Source organism: Pteropus alecto, unplaced genomic scaffold (assembly GCF_000325575.1).
Source record: "Pteropus alecto unplaced genomic scaffold, ASM32557v1 scaffold313, whole genome shotgun sequence".
Taxonomy (NCBI): domain Eukaryota; kingdom Metazoa; phylum Chordata; class Mammalia; order Chiroptera; family Pteropodidae; genus Pteropus; species Pteropus alecto.
Genome location: NW_006434832.1, coordinates 969,547 through 986,385, shown reverse-complemented (window position 1 = coordinate 986,385; position 16,839 = coordinate 969,547). Strand labels below are relative to the sequence as shown.

The 16,839-nt window shown below is 47.9% G+C and overlaps 2 protein-coding genes, 1 non-coding gene and 1 pseudogene across 5 annotated transcripts in view; 3 read left to right on the top strand and 1 right to left on the bottom strand.

Annotated features, from left to right (window-relative positions):
• The window catches only part of EFTUD2 (elongation factor Tu GTP binding domain containing 2), a 33,872-nt gene extending 22,654 nt beyond the window's left edge, over nucleotides 1-11,218 (top strand). For all 3 annotated transcript variants that reach the window (XM_006910138.3, XM_006910139.3, XM_025045601.1), the window contains exons 14-28: nucleotides 1,351-1,486; nucleotides 2,676-2,803; nucleotides 3,768-3,961; nucleotides 4,862-4,973; nucleotides 5,389-5,529; nucleotides 6,184-6,285; nucleotides 7,262-7,344; nucleotides 7,803-7,889; nucleotides 8,122-8,248; nucleotides 8,450-8,537; nucleotides 9,174-9,292; nucleotides 9,416-9,510; nucleotides 9,999-10,152; nucleotides 10,341-10,448; nucleotides 10,793-11,218. In XM_006910138.3, the coding sequence (XP_006910200.1) occupies nucleotides 1,351-1,486; nucleotides 2,676-2,803; nucleotides 3,768-3,961; nucleotides 4,862-4,973; nucleotides 5,389-5,529; nucleotides 6,184-6,285; nucleotides 7,262-7,344; nucleotides 7,803-7,889; nucleotides 8,122-8,248; nucleotides 8,450-8,537; nucleotides 9,174-9,292; nucleotides 9,416-9,510; nucleotides 9,999-10,152; nucleotides 10,341-10,448; nucleotides 10,793-10,888 (1,770 nt within the window). In that variant the 3' untranslated portion in view covers nucleotides 10,889-11,218. The remainder of the gene's footprint in view (nucleotides 1-1,350; nucleotides 1,487-2,675; nucleotides 2,804-3,767; nucleotides 3,962-4,861; nucleotides 4,974-5,388; nucleotides 5,530-6,183; nucleotides 6,286-7,261; nucleotides 7,345-7,802; nucleotides 7,890-8,121; nucleotides 8,249-8,449; nucleotides 8,538-9,173; nucleotides 9,293-9,415; nucleotides 9,511-9,998; nucleotides 10,153-10,340; nucleotides 10,449-10,792) is intronic.
• Nucleotides 565-683, top strand: LOC112478444. Its single transcript, XR_003045835.1, has one exon. It is a non-coding gene; the product is annotated as a 5S ribosomal RNA (ribosomal RNA).
• Nucleotides 3,079-3,197, top strand: LOC112478450 (annotated as a pseudogene).
• A 171-nt stretch (nucleotides 11,219-11,389) lies between the features above and the next one.
• Nucleotides 11,390-16,215, bottom strand: HIGD1B (HIG1 hypoxia inducible domain family member 1B). The gene is made up of 3 exons (XM_006910137.3): nucleotides 13,490-16,215; nucleotides 12,494-12,628; nucleotides 11,390-11,871 (listed from the first exon to the last, which is right to left on the bottom strand). The coding sequence occupies exons 1-3, from the start codon at nucleotides 13,587-13,589 to the stop codon at nucleotides 11,807-11,809; spliced, it is 300 nt and encodes a 99-aa protein (XP_006910199.1). The 5' UTR covers nucleotides 13,590-16,215; the 3' UTR covers nucleotides 11,390-11,806.
• Between the last annotated feature and the right edge of the window lie 624 nt (nucleotides 16,216-16,839).

The following is a 16,839-nucleotide window of genomic DNA, read 5'->3' as shown; positions in this document are numbered from 1 at the left end:
ACAACCTAAAGAAATTTTGTGTAAAGATTTGACTGTTCAAAAGAATGTGACACTCGAGAACTGATGATTTCACTTATGAGGATTAAACTACAGATGTAATTGTGCATGTATGTTTATTTGTTATACCATATATATAGGAAAAGAAAAAAAATCTGGAAATAAGTTAAATGTTTATCAATGAGAATTGTTTAAATGCATTTCGGTACACACCATAAAATGAAGTATTTTGCAGCCATTAAAAGAAAGGCGACGTGAACTTGGTTTTAATGACTGTTCTGGGCACATGATGTTTGTCAGTAGGAACAGGTTGCATCAGACAGTGGTAAGGATATAAAATATGTGGGATGCTCCAAAGAAAAGAGTATAACATTGCATTTGTATGGATTTGTGCTACCTAAAAGGTAGAACTGAAAGGGTAATAATGTTGTACAGGAATTTTCATACAGACTTTTCTCTTAAGACAATTATAAAATATGTAAGTGTTTAATAAGCACTGTGCACAGTGAACACATGCATATACATGAAATGTGTGTGGCCATTCCAGCTGACAAAATAGTAAAACTAGTCTATGGCCATGCCACCCTGAACAAGCCCAATCCCGTCTGATCTTGGAAGCTAAGCAGGGTCAGACCTGGTTAGTACTTGGATGGGAGACCACCTAGGAAGACCAGGTGCTATAGGCCTAGAAAAATAAGGGATTGTAAGCTGACAAAGTCCTTGCAGTCTGTGAAGTCAACCAAGGGTTGCCTCGCCTAAAAAAAAAAAAAATAGTAAAACTTAGCAACAAGACAAAATAACATGATTAAAATTTATTAGCGCTAAAAAATACAAAATACTTAGTATCTTGTGTCAGACTGGAATGGATTAATAAAAGAAATTTATAGAACCTGTCTCAGTAGAGACCTTGAGTCTGCTGAGGACAATTTAGGTTGGCCCTGCCCTGACAGCAGATGGACTGCTAGGTGACCATTTTTGGTTCCTTCTAGTGCAATGATCCTCTAAATAGGAGAATTCTCTAAATAGGCAAAGAAGCGTAAGGGATTTTGAGTGGGATGAGATGCTGCTTTTCAGACACCAGGGGGCAGCACTGACAGCAGTCCACTTCAGAGTACCAGGTTTATTAGCTGGTGTGAGCATTTAACCAAGCGTGCTTCGCCCAGAGTGGCTTTGAAGAATAGGTATCAAAGATTTCCCTGAAACCAAATTGTTGTCCTTGCCAAAAGCTCTCCCCATAGACATGAACCTAGTGCAGTGACCCTTCAAATTTCCTATTGGCCTTCCCTTGTCCTCCTCCATAGCACCACAGTGGGGCTGTCACTACAGCTGACGTGGTGTCTGGTACCATCACAGGTTGTTGGTGATGTGGACACCAGCCTCCCGAGGACCCTAGATGAGCTTGGCATCCACCTGACCAAAGAGGAGCTGAAGTTGAACATCCGTCCCCTGCTCAGGCTGGTCTGTAAAAAGTTCTTTGGCGAGTTCACAGGTAAAAAAGAGCTCATGGCCCCCTTGACATCACCATCATTATGTCCTGCCATGTGTGTCATGTGAAACTTTACTCCACAGTGGCAGTCAGAGATCTGAGGCTTTTAAATAAACTGCAGGTTGGGATACAGAATACCTGGGTTTTTTCCTAGGTGTTTTCCTTAGTGGATGGTACCAAGAATTCTATCTTGAGAAACAAAAGCAATTACATTTCCCTACCAGAAGGAGCGTGCAAAAAGAGGAGATGGGGAAACAGATTCTGAGGTTCTGGTGGTTTTGCCAGGTAGTCTAGAAGGTGGACTCGTGGGTGATGTGAAACAGTGGGAAAAGCACCAGGCTGAGACTTGGGAAACATGTTGTAGACTCAAATTTCTCGTTCCCTTGAGCTCCTCTCTCCTGTATTTTAGTTACATAGAAGGCAAGTGATATAGTAGAACAAACCCTGGTCTGGTTGAGAAAAGACCTGAGTCTTGATCCTTCTCTGGTCCTGGCCCTTCCATGGGGTGACCCTAGGCCAGCCACCTAGTTCTTCTGTGATTCTAATTTCTCATCTGTAAAGGAATGCAGGTGGAAAAGGCGATGGCTTAGGGGCCCATTCAGCAATCTCTCAATTCTGAGTCTAGTGAGATTTAAGTGACTGAATCTCCAAAGTACATAATTTTAGAAGTTCATTCCTGGCTGGCCATCAATCTGACATAAAAGCAGACATACCTGCCCCAAGGTGCCAGTGGAGGTGCTCCCTTGTATGGCTTATTGGCTATTAGAAAAACAGGATAACTTATTGAACAGAAATATATGGAGTGTTTGCCACCGGGGAAGAGTCAATTCGGGGATTATTCTAAGTAGATCTAGAAAGAGATGGGTACGTGGTTCTGTGTAAGTGCTCAGTAAGTGCTTACGTTCAATAACAGGTCATGGATTGATAGACCTGAAAATTTTTATTAGCTGAGTTCCAAGGAACTGCTGAGACCTTCTTGTTCTTCCTGGCATCGGTGTAACCCCAGCCTTTTAGCAGCATACTCCCAGGAAATGGGGTATCATTTCCCCCCCAGAATCATAGTATCATAGCTTTTAGAGCAGAAAGTCAGTCCTCTCCCTTTTAGCTTTCTGACCAGCATGAGTGGATGAGTAACCCACCTCTCACTTTTCCCTGTGAGAGCATAGGGTAATGGCTTGCTCTTCCTCCACAGGCTTTGTGGACATGTGTGTACAGCATATCCCCTCTCCAAAGGTGGGTGCCAAGTCCAAGATTGAGCACACCTACACCGGCGGTGTGGACTCCGACCTCGGTGAAGCCATGAGCGACTGTGACCCCGATGTAAGGAGACATGGCCTCCAGTTCTGATTTTTGCCCTCCCCTACGTGGGGATACTGTTTTCTGGGCATAAGGGTAATGCCTTCTTCCCCTTCCTTGCATGGCCCTTCCCAGGAGCATAGGCAGACCCGAATTCAAAGCCTGATGTTACCGCTACCAGTGGTATGATCTTGGGAACATTATTTGATCTTTCTGAGTCTAAGTGTCTTGGTTTGTGAAATGAGGCTGATAATATATGTGTGGTCATTACGGAAATTAAGTAAGATCAAGAAAGTATTCTCTACGGCCATGCCACCCTGAATAAGCCTGATCCCATATGATCTCAAAAGCTAAGCAGGGTCAGGCCTGGTTAGTACTTGGATAGGAGACCACCTAGGAAGACCAGGTGCTATAGGCATAAAAATTTTAAAAAATAGGGGATCGTTAGCTGACAAGGTCCTTGCAATCTGTGAAGTCAACAAAGGGATGCCTCGCCTAAAAAAAAAAGTTACAGTTGCATATAGCGTGGTGCCTGACGGATAGTAAAGATTCAGCAAATGGTTGCTCATCTAGTCACTCCCAGCCTTTAAAAATCTCTTTCCCAGCCATTCTTAGACAGTCTAGTTTCTTGCCATAAACATACAACCAACTGTGAGTTACATCTTCAGAGGAAATTTGGAGCAAGTTAGTCTTATAATCTCGCAAGTTAACAGTGCCAGTCTGCCACCTTAAACTTGCTTCTCCTTCCTTTTTCCCTCATTCCCCCCAGAAAAAAGGAACCAAATTTTTTTCCCTATGACATTGACACCTATTAACCAAGCAGGAGGGAGAATGTGGTTGGAATTTTCCCAGGATATCGCTGCATCTTCCTGTAGGTCTGGGCCACTTCCTCATAGAACTCGTGTCATTCCTGGCAAGGGAAGTGGAGACAGTGGTACTTATCCAGAGAGTATGTGTGGTTGAGGTTGTGTTCTGTCCCCTCCTCCAGGGTCCCCTGATGTGCCATACTACCAAGATGTACAGCACAGATGATGGAGTTCAATTTCATGCCTTTGGTCGAGTGCTAAGTGGCACCATCCATGCTGGGCAGCCTGTGAAAGTGCTGGGTGAGAACTACACCCTGGAGGATGAGGAAGACTCCCAGATATGCACTGTGGGCCGCCTTTGGATCTCCGTGGCCAGGTACTGCCAACCAGAGCCACTAGGGGCTCTGCCCTGGCCTCTGTACTAGAACGGCCCCAAGAGACTGGAACGGGTGGTCTTCCCTGGAAACATAATAGCTGCTAACTCCCTTCAGTAGGGGCCACGGTGACCCTCCCTCAGCAGATCTATCGACTTCTAGTTCTTACTACCCAACGTTAGTAGGTCCAAAGACAGCTACTGTTAGGATAATGCCCAGAGCCTTACCTTACATTTGGATGGCTTATATGAACTTTCGTAGCAGCATTTCTGTTTTCACTCATCTAAGCCCCTCTTTCTCTTCTGTGTTCTTTAAGTCATAACCTTTATGTTTCTTACCCAAAGAAATTGTTTCCCACCTCCACTGCCTATTCTTCGGCCAAGAGCGGTGACTTTGCTGGATCTCTTATAGCATCCCCATCTGCAGAATCAGACTTAGCTTGGGCCTCTGAGCCGCTCGTCAGCTCTTAAGTTTGGCATCTCAGAATGGGGGCATGATATGGGTGCTGCACCTCACGGAGGGCCAATTCCCTCCTCCAAATCCATCCAGTCACTGGAGGGCAGAAGAAAATCGAAGAGCTGGAAGAGCTGGAAGAGTTGCAGTGTCTATCTTCTGTGGTGCTTTTGGCATCTCCTTACATCCTACACCTTTCGCATCGGCTTACTTACCTCCAACACACAACTAAGCTAGATCGTCTTGTCTTGTCCTCTTATAATACCTTGCACTTTTCTTTTCATGGTACTTATCACTTTGTAACTACATATATATGTGGTTATATAATTGATTACTGCATCCCTCATCTGCTAGAATGTATCTGTTTGGCTCACCCTGGCTCTGAGTACATTTTTATGGAATGAATGTTCCACCCAAGTTCCATTGCTGCTTGTTGGATGTTGCTTCAGGTACCACATTGAGGTGAACCGTGTTCCTGCTGGCAACTGGGTTCTGATTGAAGGTGTCGATCAGCCAATCGTGAAGACAGCGACCATAACTGAACCTCGAGGCAATGAGGAGGTAGAGTTTCTGAAGAGGTAGCTTGACTGGCTTAAGCTAGAGGGTCACAGGAACCATGGTACTTGGGAGCAACAAGCAGCAGACCTTGCAGGGGACTAACCTGGAGTCACTGCCACTTCCTGGTTCCAGGCCTCAGCACAGCCTCAGCCTTTGAGACCTGACCCTCCTGCAGTCTCCCTGTACTCAGCTCAGGTGCTGGGAATTAAGAGGAGTTCCTTTTATTCTTTCGCTCGTCTCTTTGTTCTGCCAAAAACCATGGGAATAAATGGCCCTTCAGGTTGCCTCCAAGCAGCCCTGTGGCTACTAGTTGGAGAATAGTCTGCTCCTAAGCAAGTCCTCAGCTCCTCTCTTACCTCTGTACCTTCTGTGCCTACTCTGGCCAGATGCCCTCACGCCTCTACATTTTGGATCTCAGGCGCAGATTTTCCGGCCCTTGAAATTCAACACCACATCTGTTATCAAGATTGCGGTGGAGCCAATCAACCCCTCAGAGCTGCCCAAGATGCTGGACGGTCTGCGCAAGGTCAACAAGAGCTATCCATCCCTCACCACCAAGGTAGGTCTGTGGCCTGCAGCAGCTGTCCAGCCCTACTTGCTCAGCTAAGTGGTCTGTGCTGCCCACATCTTCTCGTCCATCTGGTATCTCTGATCTGCTGCTTCCAGCAGCCTGTATCAGGAGTTAATCCCTGTCCGTCACTGTCATTTGAAGGCAGAATGAGAGCCATCGGGTGGGGGGCACAAACAAGCATATGCATCTTCCACACGTGTCTAGATAGGGAAGAGATTTTCCTTGGAGTTCACTTTGCATTGATTTTCCAGGACATACAGAAGGAAAAGTGAGTGACTCTGACCCTTCTGCACCCTTCAGCCCACAAACATACCTTTCTATGTAGTTTACCAGGACTAAAAGGTCAGCTTGTGCCCAGACGGAGGGCAGGGTTTTCCCTAAATGGCTAAGATGGAAATTAAGTTGGTGACCTTATACTCAGTGGCACAGTGCTGAGTGATCCAGATTTCTTGAGGACTGACTCATAGGTTGCTTCTTCCCACTGATCCTCCTTGAAGAGGCTGGAACTGATGCTGAGCAGTGGCTGTTTCTGATAGTGGCTTTGGGCACCTCCTTTTGAGTTCTAGCCTTGATTCTGTTTCTGTCTGTTGTTGCTGGCACAAGAAAGTCCAGGCCATGACCCCCAGGGCTTTTGTGTTTCAGGTGGAAGAATCTGGCGAGCACGTGATTCTGGGTACTGGGGAGCTCTACCTGGACTGTGTGATGCACGATTTGCGGAAGATGTACTCAGAAATAGACATCAAGGTAGAGCAATGGCCCTTTTCCTGAGTACTTGCCTGGCCAGGGGCTTGGCTCATAGCTCCAGACTGATTTTACAAGCAGCCAAACCTTTGATTCCCCTGGAAGGTCCAGGAAAATGGGGTGCACTAGGAGAGGAGATCCTGTTTGAGAAAAGCATGATTTGTTGCTCCCTCAGAATGGAGAGGTATTTGAGATCTGGTTTGTCCTTTTCTGCAAGGTTATTCTCAGTGTGAGATATATATATATATATATATATGTATGTATAAAGTCAAGGCTTCCAAATCAAAGTTAATCTCAGTCATTTGTTGAAAAATATAGTTGCACAATTAACCCGTCTATGGTGATTAAGGCTCAGAGTGGATGGTTTCAAGAAGCAAGTGGAGCCTGGCTCCCCTGGATTCGTTGTCAAGTGCTGACGTAGCCCCTCGATTAAACTGGCCATTGCATGGCCTCAGTTTTCCAGTTGAGACACACATTTTCCCTTCAAGTACCCTTCCAGACTCTTCTGCCGATGTGCCCAGACTGGTGCTATAGAAGAAAGAAGCTGAGTTTCTTGGGCGCAGGCCTTGTGGGAGGTCAGGGAGGAACTGTGCTACCCAAACATTATGGGTTGAGAAGGGAACAGATACTCTCCGTCAGTCTCTAGTACCAGCTCTGACACACCCGAAGAGCTAATTCAGTGAGTGGTGGTGGGACGGCCGAACGGATGTTAAAAAGATACCTTGGGGGACTATAATTTAGGCCTGAATTTGATCCCCATGTACTCTGGGCTCCGGAACATAAATGCTGCACTACACTAAGTTGTCTCGGGTATCTTAGTGAGGGTACAGGCTTTTAGCCTACTGTTCTACTTGTCACTAATGCCAATTCTCACAGGACCTCCCAGAGGTAGTGTCAGGGGCCCTGAGAATTCCCTTTGGCAGAAGGTTGTCCTTCCAACAAAATTAGAACTCGCTTAGTAATTTATCTTGTTTCCCAGGTGGCTGACCCCGTTGTCACCTTTTGTGAGACAGTGGTGGAAACGTCCTCCCTCAAATGCTTTGCTGAAACACCCAATAAGAAGTAAGCTGGGGATCACAGCGGCCCTGGGACTGACAGGGCACTCTCCCCTCCCCACCAACTCCACCGCAGTCACAGACACTGAGGAAACAGGGATCTCAAAGTCGTGGGATGGGGGTGTTTAGGATACTTGAGTTTTCGCCCCGGCTTGTGACCCATTATGGCTTTGGACACGCTACTATGGAATCCTTTGCCCTAAGACTTTCTATTTCAGGCTGACTTTCACAGTTACCACTTTTCCTTTCTATATAATATGACTATTTTAAAATGTTGCCCCAAACCTTACTTTTTTTAAAGAACAGTAGATTCAAATGAAAGAAGACAGAAAATAAGCCCTTTTGGCTCTACTATGCCCCTGTGGCTTTCACCGATGTCACTGCCTTAGCTGATCCCTTTGTCACCCTTTTTTTAGTGTGCTAGTCCTGCTAACCTGCCTCATTTCTTCTTTCTTTTCTCACTAGGAACAAGATCACCATGATTGCTGAGCCTCTCGAGAAGGGACTCGCTGAGGACATCGAGAACGAGGTGGTACAGATCACATGGAACAGGTGAGAACATGCCTCTGATTCCAGGGCTGAAGGAAGGTGGGCGCCGCAGCTTACCTGCCAGGTTTCTCATACCACACATCCTTCTGAGAAGTGATTTTATCTCCTGCTTTTCTACCATCCTGGGCACGGTGTGGGTGGGCTGAGGTGACTGCCCTCCAGAAAGGCAGGATTTGTGGCCCCAGGAGCCAGCAATCACAGAGCCGGCTGAGCCCTCCATTGTCTCTTCTCCCAGGAAGAAGCTGGGAGAGTTCTTCCAGACCAAATACGATTGGGATCTGCTGGCTGCTCGTTCCATCTGGGCTTTTGGCCCTGATGCCACTGGCCCCAACATCCTGGTGGATGATACTCTGCCCTCTGAGGTACAGCAGAACTGATGGGAGCCACATGGTGGTCGTAGCTCAAGTGGAAGAAACTACAAAGTGTTCTTTTTTTCCCTCAAAGTATCTTGTGTCTTCTGTTGAAGAAGACTATCCTTTCACTAGTGTACCTACCTTCTCCTCCCACTAAATGCTTTGGCTATTGCCAGGGTCACTGCTAAAGGGCCCTTATGTCTCATGCAGGTGGACAAGGCTCTTCTTGGCTCAGTGAAAGACAGCATCGTTCAAGGTTTCCAGTGGGGAACCAGGGAGGGACCCCTCTGTGATGAATGTAAGTCTACCAGTTTCTCCACCTCCCCCACCTTAGTCCTATAGGGTCATCGCATCCGGGTGTATAAGGTATGATGGCATCATCTTTGGGACCTGGCAGGAGAAGCAGCTTGGGGCACAGGGCCATCCTACGTCCTGGGCCATCTTCCTCCCTTCTCCCTCCCTATCCTGTTACTACCACTTCATACACCCTGGAAATGAAGTCATTTTTAAATTGACAGTTAGTTGTTCCTCATTCCTGAGAAGAAATGTGTTTGCCAAGATGTATCAAGAGGAGGATAGGAGTGGTTTATAGACCAGAATTGGACGTGACGGAAACAAATATGCAATTTCTAGAACTTATTCTATATCCAAAAATAATTAAATGTCTGCAAAAGAGGCAGGCAAAAACTTCTATGGGAGCTTATGATGTTGAGCATGGCCTGAAACAAACACAATGAACATAGGGTTAACTTCTGACCTTTTTGCTACAGGCCTTGGGTACCCTATCAGAACACCCATCTGTAGGGCAATTTTGTACCTTATTTTTTGTGGCTGCAAGATAACTGCAGGGCTGCAAGAGGCTCCTTGCTGCTCTGCCCCTGGGCCCTTGATTAGCACCAGAATCACCCAGTCAGCTGCCCCATCTCCTTTTCAGTGATTCGAAACGTCAAGTTTAAGATCCTAGATGCAGTGGTTGCCCAGGAGCCCCTGCACCGGGGCGGCGGCCAAATCATCCCCACGGCCAGGAGAGTCGTCTATTCTGCCTTCCTCATGGTGAGTGGGGCTGTGCTGCGCCAGGACATAGGCAAGCCCAGCCCCTCAGCCTTCCCTTTATCCAGGTTTTCGGTCCTCAGCCTTCCCCAAGCTGAGGAACCCTTTCTTGTTGCTCTGTTGTAGGCCACTCCTCGTCTGATGGAACCTTACTACTTTGTAGAGGTCCAGGCCCCTGCAGATTGTGTCTCTGCTGTTTATACTGTCCTGGCCAGGCGCAGGTAAGCAGCCCCAAGCACATTAGGGAGAGCGCAGAGAACAAGAGCAGAGCAGGAAGTCACTCCACTACCGTGGAGGGATCAGCCTCCCTGCCCTCTCCACTTCTGAAAGCTAACGAGCTGATTTTTCAGAAGGAAGTAGGAATAGGAATAGGAATGAGGAAATCCCCAGCTTTCCTGCAGATTAAAATTTGAGATTCTTGGGCCCCCTCCTCAGAGAGTTCCTGAGGAAAGTGATGCAGTATGTCAGTGATGGCAATGTCTATAAAGCCTTGCCCATCGATGTTCTCATCTGGCCCAGAGATCACTGCCCCTTTGACCTCTGCCGGGAATTACACTGAGAGCTCCAGCCCTTTCTGCCATCCGTAGTGCATTTACAGTTGTTATTTCTCCAATGGTAGTTCTGGGTTGGGATATATTTGGGGGCAGATTGTTTCTCTGCTTTTGGCCTCTGTAGGACTAGGAACTCAGCCTTTGTTGTTCTGTCTCAGGGGGCACGTGACTCAGGACGCACCCATCCCAGGCTCCCCTCTCTACACCATCAAAGCTTTCATCCCTGCCATTGATTCTTTTGGCTTTGAGACTGATCTGCGGACTCACACCCAGGGGCAGGCCTTTTCCTTGTCTGTGTTTCACCATTGGCAGGTGAGAAAATGGTACAGGCTGGCCATCCTGGCCTCCCATCCTGGCCTCCCACCTATACAAGGCCAGTTCCCTCTGACATGTTCCCCTTTCAGTCATGACTCATTTCCAACCTCCTCGAAGAGTCCTGCTTCCAGGTCCAAATGTACTGGGGGTCTGCCTGGACCATCGAAAATGCCTTTGCCTTTCAGATCGTTCCTGGTGATCCTCTGGATAAGAGCATTGTCATCCGCCCCTTGGAGCCACAGCCAGCTCCTCACTTGGCCCGGGAATTCATGATCAAAACCCGTCGTAGGAAGGTGTGTGTCCCTCAGGCCCATCTCCACCCCTCAGCCTTCAGTGGGTCTCAGTGGGAGTTTTATCTCTCTTCTTTCCTTCCTTTTGGACCCTTCTCCCAAAGACCAAGAGCAGTTTATTATACAGTGTAGTAAGATGCACTCCGTACAGGCCTCAGGCAACCAGACTTGGGGCCCAGTCCAGCTGGGAAAGGGAGGCCTTCTCCCCAGTGACAATAACCTAAAGGCAGGCCATGAAACAGCTCGGCAGACATTCCACCCCCCCACCAGCCTCCCACTCAAGTGCAGGTGTCAAATGGCCCCCACTAAACAGAGCTGATTCTTGCATTTGCCCCCACCCTCTGCAGGGCCTAAGTGAGGACGTGAGCATCAGCAAGTTCTTCGATGATCCTATGTTGCTGGAGCTCGCTAAGCAGGATGTTGTGCTCAATTACCCCATGTGAGTGCCGGGACTCCTGGCAACTCTTGCTCCCTGCAGTGGGCTGTATCCTGGACTGGAAGCTGAAACCTCAAGTGACTTGGACTCCATGTTGTCAGAGAGTGTCTGGGAACTGCTGTGGCCATCTCGAACAACCCAAGAGCCTCCAAGCCAGAGCCCAGTGAGGGAGGCGCATTCGACCTCCTGGTTCCCTCTGTAGCCTGTGCCTGGCTTCATTCCCAGGGAACAGAATGGAGCTTGGACTCAGGGAAGAAGGGGATGAACGTGTTTAACCCCAAGGGGTCCTATCCTCAGAATTTACATGAAAAAATTTTTTTTTACAAGTTTGACCTTAGACGTGGTTTATAAGTGAACAGAACATTCTGACCTCTGCCTTGCTCTGCTTCTTTCATCCCCGCCTCCCTGCCCCCTTTCCTCTAGTACAGTCTAGTCCCAGCACTTGGGTTCTGAATGTATGTCGTCTCCCATGAGGCTTCGCTGCCTCTGCTTCCAGCTGCAGCCTTCTTCCTGCCTGGGTCCCCAGGGAAGCAGCCTGTGGTGAGAGGAATGCTTGCCCCTTGATTCAGTGTTCCCATGGGCATGGAGGCCTCCTCACTGACCTACTCCCACTCCTGGTGTCCTGCCCTCTGTACCATGCTCTCTGTGTGGGCCTGAGCCGGCTTGGGAATTGTTGGGTTCCTGGGACCAGATGTCTACTGCACGTCCACTTCTGCCCTGTGAGATTCTCTCCTGCCTTGGAATTGTGGGCTAGAACTCTTTGATTACCTAATATTTGCTCTAAGTCCCCCACCAGCCACTACCAGTCCCTTACTTTGCTCTCCCCCAGCTGAAGAAGAGATTGTTGATTTTCTGAGAAACTCCTTTATTAGAAGCATACCAGAGATCACTGTGAGACGATCTGCGTGCCTCGGCTGTAGGAGCCCTACTTCTCCCCGGCGTCCTGTGCTGTTCTCTTGATGTAGTCTCTGTACATTGTATACAGAGCACCTGTGTAAGGGAGAAGGAAAAATACCTCTTGGCATTGAACGCTTCACCCATCCTCTGACTCTCTCAGGTGTCCCAGAGAGGAGTAACAACTGGAGCCCTAGGGATCTGTCTCCAGCCAGTCCCTTGAGAGTCCAGCTTCCCTGCTCATCTTCCTGCCCTAGAGCTCAACAGCTGCTACAAGCACCTGACCACACAGCCCGGGGAAATGACCCGTTTGACAAAGCATTTCACGGGTATTTCTATCAGAAATCATCAGAAACCTAATGGCAGCCCGTGAGGTAGGCAAGCCAAGGGTGGTTATTTTGTTGCACATGGGGAAACCAAGGATGAGAAAAAGAGATTTTCTACTGTCACACAACTAGTTAAGTAGCTGTCTGCCTTTTGATCCAGAGAAGAAGAGAAATTCAGCATGTGTTCTGCTGCATGGTTTTTCTCTCCTGTAGGACAGACTGTGCACCATCCCCACAGGCCTGGGCCAGGGGATTAAAAGGGCATCCTGAAAATGTCTCAGTACCAAGAACTCGACAAAGGAGCCTTGTAAAGGAAACAAGGACTGAAATCATGGTCCCTTAACTGTCAGGACTCGGCTCTCGTTCTCCTATGTCCCCACCAAGCTACTCACCTAGCATGATTGCACCCACAGCACAGGCCTGCGCTGCCACTCGGGTATGAATCAGGTGAATAGACATCTTGGTGGAACCACGAGACTTCAGCCGGTAAATCCTGTATGCTGCCACCACCAGGCAGCCTCCTAAGCCTGTAGTTAGAGAACATGATCCCTGGGCCTCATCCACTAAGCACATTCTTCTCCCGATGAGAGATACCTCACCTAGGCAGGTTAGGCATCGGGATAAACAGCTGCTTTGGTGCTTCATGGGGGTGGGGGAGTAGGTATCATTGGTTTAGTGAGTTATTTCCTCTAAATCGGGTCCCCAAACTCCAGGCTGCAGACTGGTACCACGGCCTGTTAGGAACTGGGCCACACAGCAGGAGGTGAGCAGCGGGCGAGCTAGAGAAGCTTCATCTGTATTTGCAGCTGCTCCCTGACGCTAGCATCACCATCCCAGCTCCATCTCAGATCATCAGACATTAGAGTCGTAAGAGCAGTGGTCCCTGGTGCCAAAAAGGTTGGGGACTACTGCTCTAAACGGTGTTTTCAAAGTGACTGCCTCCCTCCAATGACTCCCCTTCCTCACAAATAGCGCATCATCATGACTCCCCCCAACCCCATCAGCTCTGCTCTGGGCTCTTCAAAGGTTGCTGGCTCCCACATGCTGGTACAGTTGTCTTCCTCCTTTCCCAGGGCCTTGAGGAAAGAAGCCCTGGGGAAACCCAAACTGCTCCTTTCCTCCTGACGGTGTTGATGCCCCTGGTTTCTCCATACCCTATGCACTCAGTTGTTCACCACCTTTACCCATCCGGATCATTTCATTGTACGGGAGTGTCCCTTTATCCCTTGGCACCTCTGCTGTTGGTCGCTTCACTCCTCTTCTAGATGTTGGTTGTTCAGTGGGTAGGACCACTTGTGTTCTCTGCTTCATTCTTTGGAAGGACTGGGAGACATGTTCTCTAAGAGAAAGCTCCCGCCCCATCCCCCAGTCCTTCCTTTCCCACTCACCTATAGGCACCAGTGGAGACTCTCTGGTCTTCCTCAGGAACTTCTCGGATACACTGTCTTCACCTTTGGGCGGCACCCACCAGCCTTTGTTAGCAGACATGGTCCTGCCCCCGATGTTAGCAGCTGGGCCTCCTAGGCTTCAGCCCAGCCCTAGAAGGAGGCACCCCACGATCAGAACTCCAAGCTCCTTAGTTTGGGGTGGAAAGGAGGAAGTCGCCTGCTAAGACCATCTCTTACCATGCCCAACACAACCACTACTTGGAAAGATGTCCAGGTGTCCTGTCTCCGAGGGCTGGACCACTAGCCCCATTTCTCCATCTCTTCCTAACATCTGCCTCTTCCCCAGCTCGTTCTGACTTCACTGTTTTCTGTTTCCCCGTCCCTCATCTGTATCCCTATGAATGTCAACCTTGGGCCAAGAAAAGCAGCTGGAAAAACCCACAGATGAGGGTGGGAGGAATAGGCCTTGAATCTTGGGACCACCCCCATCCTCCCTCCACAACTGGCCTTGCATTTGTAGCTCCTAAGGGAGCTACAGAGTGGGATCTGACTCCAGGGAGCCAGAGCTGTCTCAGACAGTGTTACAGCATGGTTATCCAATCACCAGAGCCAGCCATTAAAATAACTGGATGTGGATTTGTGTATACTTTGGCGTAGATTTTGGATATTAATACTAACGAAAGAAATTATGGCCTCTGAGTTGCTCCCATTTCCAGGTCCATCTCTTGCCAGTGACTTAGCAAATACCAACCCCCTGCCTCCATCCCTGGGCTGGTGATCCCTATTGTTCTACTTACTAACTCCTGTAAATATCTGCTCTGATCACAAATTAGAGCCCCATAGTCCTGGTCATTAAACCAGGGGTTCTGCCTATAGGCTGCTTTCTAAGTCCAACCATGAGTCAACTCCTTGCTTAAGGCAACTTCTATTTCTAGTTGCCTTTCCTCTCCTGGAGGAGCAAGGACTATTGGCCCCACAGGTCCTTAGATGCTGGTGCTTACCCCAGGAGATGGCTAGAAAGTGGACTGTCAGCAGCTGGGCCAGGGCTCAGCGTCTGCTGTTTTGAACCGGCCGAGAGCTGATGATGGAGCTGCCACTATGGGGTCAGGGAAGCGGTGTTGTGCTTTATGGTGACTTTGAAGTCAGGAATGGAGAGGGGAGGAGATAGGACAGGGCATCAGTCTTAACCCCCCATCTGCTGAGTTTCAGGCTGGGCTCCAAGCACTGGAGAGTAATGAAAGACCAAATAGAAGCGAGCCCTTAACTAGATTTAATTTTTTAATTCCCATGGACATAAGTGGCCGGATCAGAGAGGGTTTGATATGGAGAACTGAGATGGGAAGATAGAGGCAAGGATGGGTAGAGATGCTGGGTTCTCCCTTGAGTTATACTGCCTCAAATACTCTTATGAACAATGTGGGATATAAATGTTCCGATTGTGGGATGCAGGCTCTCTGGTCTTGGTCTTGAACCCTTCAAGGATGCTTTCCGGACCAAGGAGATTTGTTCAGGAGTTTGAAACAACTGGAACTTCCCTCACTTTTCCAGAGTTCTTTATACCACCTAGGAGTTAATGCTCACTCTGGTTAGAGATGACAATGACTAGCATTAGTGCCTGTTCTGTTCTAGGTATTTACATTTCAAACTTCTCAACTATTCTATACGATAAGTAGCAGTTTGTTCATAAACAAAGCAACTGAACTGAATGACTTATCCAAGGGTACACAGCTAGCAAATGGCAGTGTTGCGATCTGAACCCAGGTCTGGCTGGCTCCAAAGTTTGTACTCCTAACCTGCTTTCCAGGAGGCTGGCCAAGCTGAATCCCTCTCCGGATTGATTCTTAAGTTTAGGACTGCTGATCCGTCACGGCACCCCCGATTAGAAGAAAAAGTACCTTCTTGCTAAGCAAATGGAGTAAGATTGAAATGCAGTCTGGAGAGTCCCAATCCATCCCAGGCCTTTGTTCCTTCCCTAGATTACCCTCTCAGCCCTGTGTGTCTGTCCTAAAGGGCTTCTCAACACTGAAAATTTGTCCAGCAGCTGATGTATCTCTTCTCTCTCTCCAGCACTCACTGCTCTAGGAAGAGACCCAGGGTCATGGCAACTCCCTGGGGCCTTCACATATCCCCAGTGTCCATGGGAATTCTCCTCCCAGTCATTCACACACTCTCTCATGCTGCCTCTCCTGGTCTCAATAGCGGCCTGAATTCTCAAGAGATGGATGGTCTAGTCCAGAGGTAGGGGTTGTAAATGTCTAGATGAGACAGGGCAAGAATCAGGAACAACTCTAAGCCCTTTGGAGAACAAGGGGCACACTATGGCGAGAGTGAAGTTCAACTTCAGCCTGTTGAGATTATGTTGATGCTCCCACAGCATCTCAGCCCGGAATGAGAAAATAACAATAGTTGCTATGGTTTACTGAGCACCTATGAGCCAAAAATTATGCTAATGGCTTTAGGTAGATTATTTAATCCTCACAGTAGCTATGAAGTAGGTACTATTACTGTTCTTCCCATTTCACAGATGAAAAACTGAGGCTTAGGTTAAACATCTTGCCCAAGGTCACAGTGTCAGAAAAAGGTCCAGATTTCTAGCCATTCTCACTACTCTGAACTAGTAGTGATTGTCAAGTCATTCTGGAGAATGACCATAAAGTGGAGGGGAAATCTTAAAATAGAAGAAATAAAATTGCTTTTTATTTCAAAAACTGAGAACACAATAAAACTTTAAGGAACAGACTTCTAGAGAGTCTTGCTTTAGTAAACCGATAAGATAAAATTTTGATAACATTTTTGTTAATATACCAAGTCTAATAATTATTTTGATTTAAGCTTTTTTTTTTTTTAACGCCTACAGCACCCAGTCTTCCTAGGTGGTCTCCTATCCAAGTACTAACCAGGCCTGACCCTGTTGATGTAATCATTTTTACGTTAGTAATTAGCTTAGTAAACCTTTTTCTTCCAGATCAGGTCACACTAATAGAAATTCTAATTTACAGGGCTCTAAATGAATAACGCTGATGGACTTAGTGGATCCAGAGTATAGGCTGGAGTCAGACTTGGGGTCAGTGAGCTGTTTGACCAATCACGCTATAAATACTTGGTCTTCTGCCGCTCAATCTCTTTGAGTTTATGTCATCTGTAAAAGGGAGATAGCAGCTACCCATAGGATCATGATTGCAAGGGTTAAGTAAGATGATTGTTAGAATTCCCCTGCACACTGCCTGCTCCTCTTCCTCTAGAATGAGCACATGGCAGGGAATGGCTAGCTGCGGGGGGCGGGGTGCTGGCGGGAGGTGGAGGCGGGGGCACTGTAGAGTGGAAAGTCCCTGACGACAGATGGAAAGGTT